Here is a 2,500-nt window from a genome sequence, read left to right as displayed (position 1 = left end):
GAAATGAAAGATATATCATGTCCATAATTATGCAATAATTCAAGCAACATGGCAAATTATCTAGATAACATTCTTATGCTTCCATCTCCCTTAATAGGCTTGAGCAAGCTATCGACAACTTCACTCGCTCCTGTGCTGGGTACTGCGTGGCTACTTTTGTCTTGGGCATTGGGGATAGACACCCAGATAACATCATGGTCAACCAGGATGGGCAGGTATGTTAATATGTGTCTTATGTAATGATTAAATTACCTTCAGCATAAAGATAGTATTTTTATATTCTATCAGTATCACATATTTTAATGTATCACAGATAGTTGTTAAGGTATTTATATTGGTTTAGGAATATCAAGCATTCAATTAGTACCAAATTGTGTATGTGTATTGCATGAATTATCATCATTATGAAAAAAAGTCATTCTGTTAGTCTTAAAAAAAGTTTTGATGATAGAATGATATAGTAATAGTAATGGTAACATACAAAGTGAATCTCATACCAATCATTGCTATTAGAAACCCACAAGAATATTCTATACTATTCCACTTGGCGATATCAATAATACTACCATTCCCATATGTAAGATGCTCAAAAAGAAGAAAAAGATAAACTTGCCCACATGCAACATTCACCCAAAATGTACCTTTTCTACCTGTAAGATCACCAAATAAAAGAACAGAAAAGGATTGATAAATAGATAAGAAAATATATTAAGCTGATTCATATTATATCAACCAACACAGATTTTCCACATTGACTTTGGCCACATCCTGGGCAACTTCAAGAAGAAGTTTGGCATCAACCGTGAGCGAGTGCCATTCGTCCTGACCCAAGACTTTCTGCGTGTGATTGCCAAGGGGGAAGAAAACCCAAAGGAGAGCCAGGAGTTCCAGAGGTACGGAGAAATCATGGAATTTTCATCTTTACTTTTGTTATTTCTGTATCTCAGTTTTTGTCATTGTTTTAAACAAAATATCCTTTAAATGTATCAGTATTTATGAACACCATCTATTCTGCCAACAGGTTCCAGGTGCTGTGTGGAAAGGCATACTTAGCTCTACGTAAACATTATCGCCTCATCATAAACCTCTTCATGTTGTTGCTGCCCACGGGAATGTCTGAATTACAAGTATGTGGGGAGGGTGTTTTATTTTCTATATTTTCATAATTATAATTATTATTATTATTATTATTATTATTATTATTATTATTATTATATTTTATTGTAATGTATTGTTTTTACAAGCTTAAACAAGACTTTCAGAGATATGTTTTTGTTGGTAATAAGAGATAGATAGGTAATGAGGCCATGTCTTGAAATACAAATAAATTGCAGAATAATATAGGAATGAAGAAGTTGGGAAAAATAACAACAATGATAATAATGAAAAAAATAATTAGGTATTGAGAAGGAAAAGCCTTTGTAATTTTTTCCATTTCCATTACCCCAGAGCCAGGATGAGGTTGGCTATCTGCGCAAAACGCTTGCAGTAGAGGCCACAGAGGAGGAAGCCCTACAATACTTCCAGAACCAGTTCAGTGAGGCTTATGACGGTGCCTGGACCACCAAAATAGACTGGTTTTTCCATTATGTCAAGCACAGGTAGACCAGTCTCCTTGCCTACTCACCCACTCACTATCCCCAACTTCCTATCCATTCTCCACACTTAACCTCCTTTATAGGCTTTATGAAAAGGAAGTTTGCTACGACGTCAACTTGACAGGGAAGACAGTACGGTGAAGTGTCAATTTACCACCTGTGTTTGAAGCTGCAACGAGAAGAATATTAATAACCCTGTGTTTGTGGTGTCTCGTTGTGGACCTTTGAGCTTACCAAATATGTAGACTTAGTGTTTTATTTTTTAACTTTTCATCTTCACGATGTAAAGATTTTGTATCCGTTTTTCTTTTTCTCTTGTACATATATATTTTTTTATGGACTGGGTAGGTTCACCCATGTTGCATTTAGTCCTTTTTGTTTTATATTCTTATTATTTGACCTATTTTGTAATTTAGGTATCAAGAGTCATTTCAAATAAGATGTGACTATAAAAAAAAGAAAATTATCACCAAGTACTTTGTTAAAAAATCCAGTGCCCTTCTAGAGCTGCTGGAAGGACGAGTTTAGTGTAACTGTAACAATTTTGTGTGACAGAACTGGACAATGATCTAGCTTTCTCTATTGGCTGCAGCCTATGTAAACTTAATATCTATGTTGTAAAAGAAAAATAGTGAATTTGGGATTTTTTTCAAGTATATGTAAAGGGTTTGTTAGCATCTCATGTATGACCCAGTGAGGAAAAAGAAAGACTTGAGAGAGAGCAAAGATCTGATCTCTGGTAATTCAGATGTGCCCGTTAGTTGCATAGATGGCCAGACGTCCAGTTTAAGATAAGGAGCTTAAAGTGATGCTTCTTTCTTTAATTTCCATCTTTAAAGTTATATTTGGAAGGAATGCTCTTTTCCATTTTGGGAATGAATCCGATTTCATTTTTTAGATTT

General features: G+C 34.7%; 1 protein-coding gene across 1 annotated transcript in view; it reads left to right on the top strand.

Moving 5' to 3' along the window:
- LOC122251291 (phosphatidylinositol 4,5-bisphosphate 3-kinase catalytic subunit alpha isoform) overlaps positions 1-2,500 on the top strand; it is a 19,621-nt gene that overhangs the window by 16,532 nt on the left and 589 nt on the right. Inside the window, exons 17-20 of the mRNA XM_043013097.2 lie at positions 98-215; positions 742-893; positions 1,022-1,127; positions 1,450-2,500. The exon at positions 1,450-2,500 is cut by the window's right edge and continues 589 nt beyond it. Of these exons, the coding sequence (XP_042869031.2) occupies positions 98-215; positions 742-893; positions 1,022-1,127; positions 1,450-1,605 (532 nt within the window). The 3' untranslated portion in view covers positions 1,606-2,500. The remainder of the gene's footprint in view (positions 1-97; positions 216-741; positions 894-1,021; positions 1,128-1,449) is intronic.

This window comes from Penaeus japonicus, unplaced genomic scaffold (assembly GCF_977035675.1).
Source record: "Penaeus japonicus unplaced genomic scaffold, GWHDUDI00000001_assembly GWHDUDI00000022, whole genome shotgun sequence".
NCBI classification, from domain to species: Eukaryota; Metazoa; Arthropoda; class Malacostraca; order Decapoda; family Penaeidae; genus Penaeus; species Penaeus japonicus.
The sequence above is the reverse complement of the archived record's forward strand: the minus strand, read 5'-3'. Positions and strand labels throughout refer to the sequence as shown.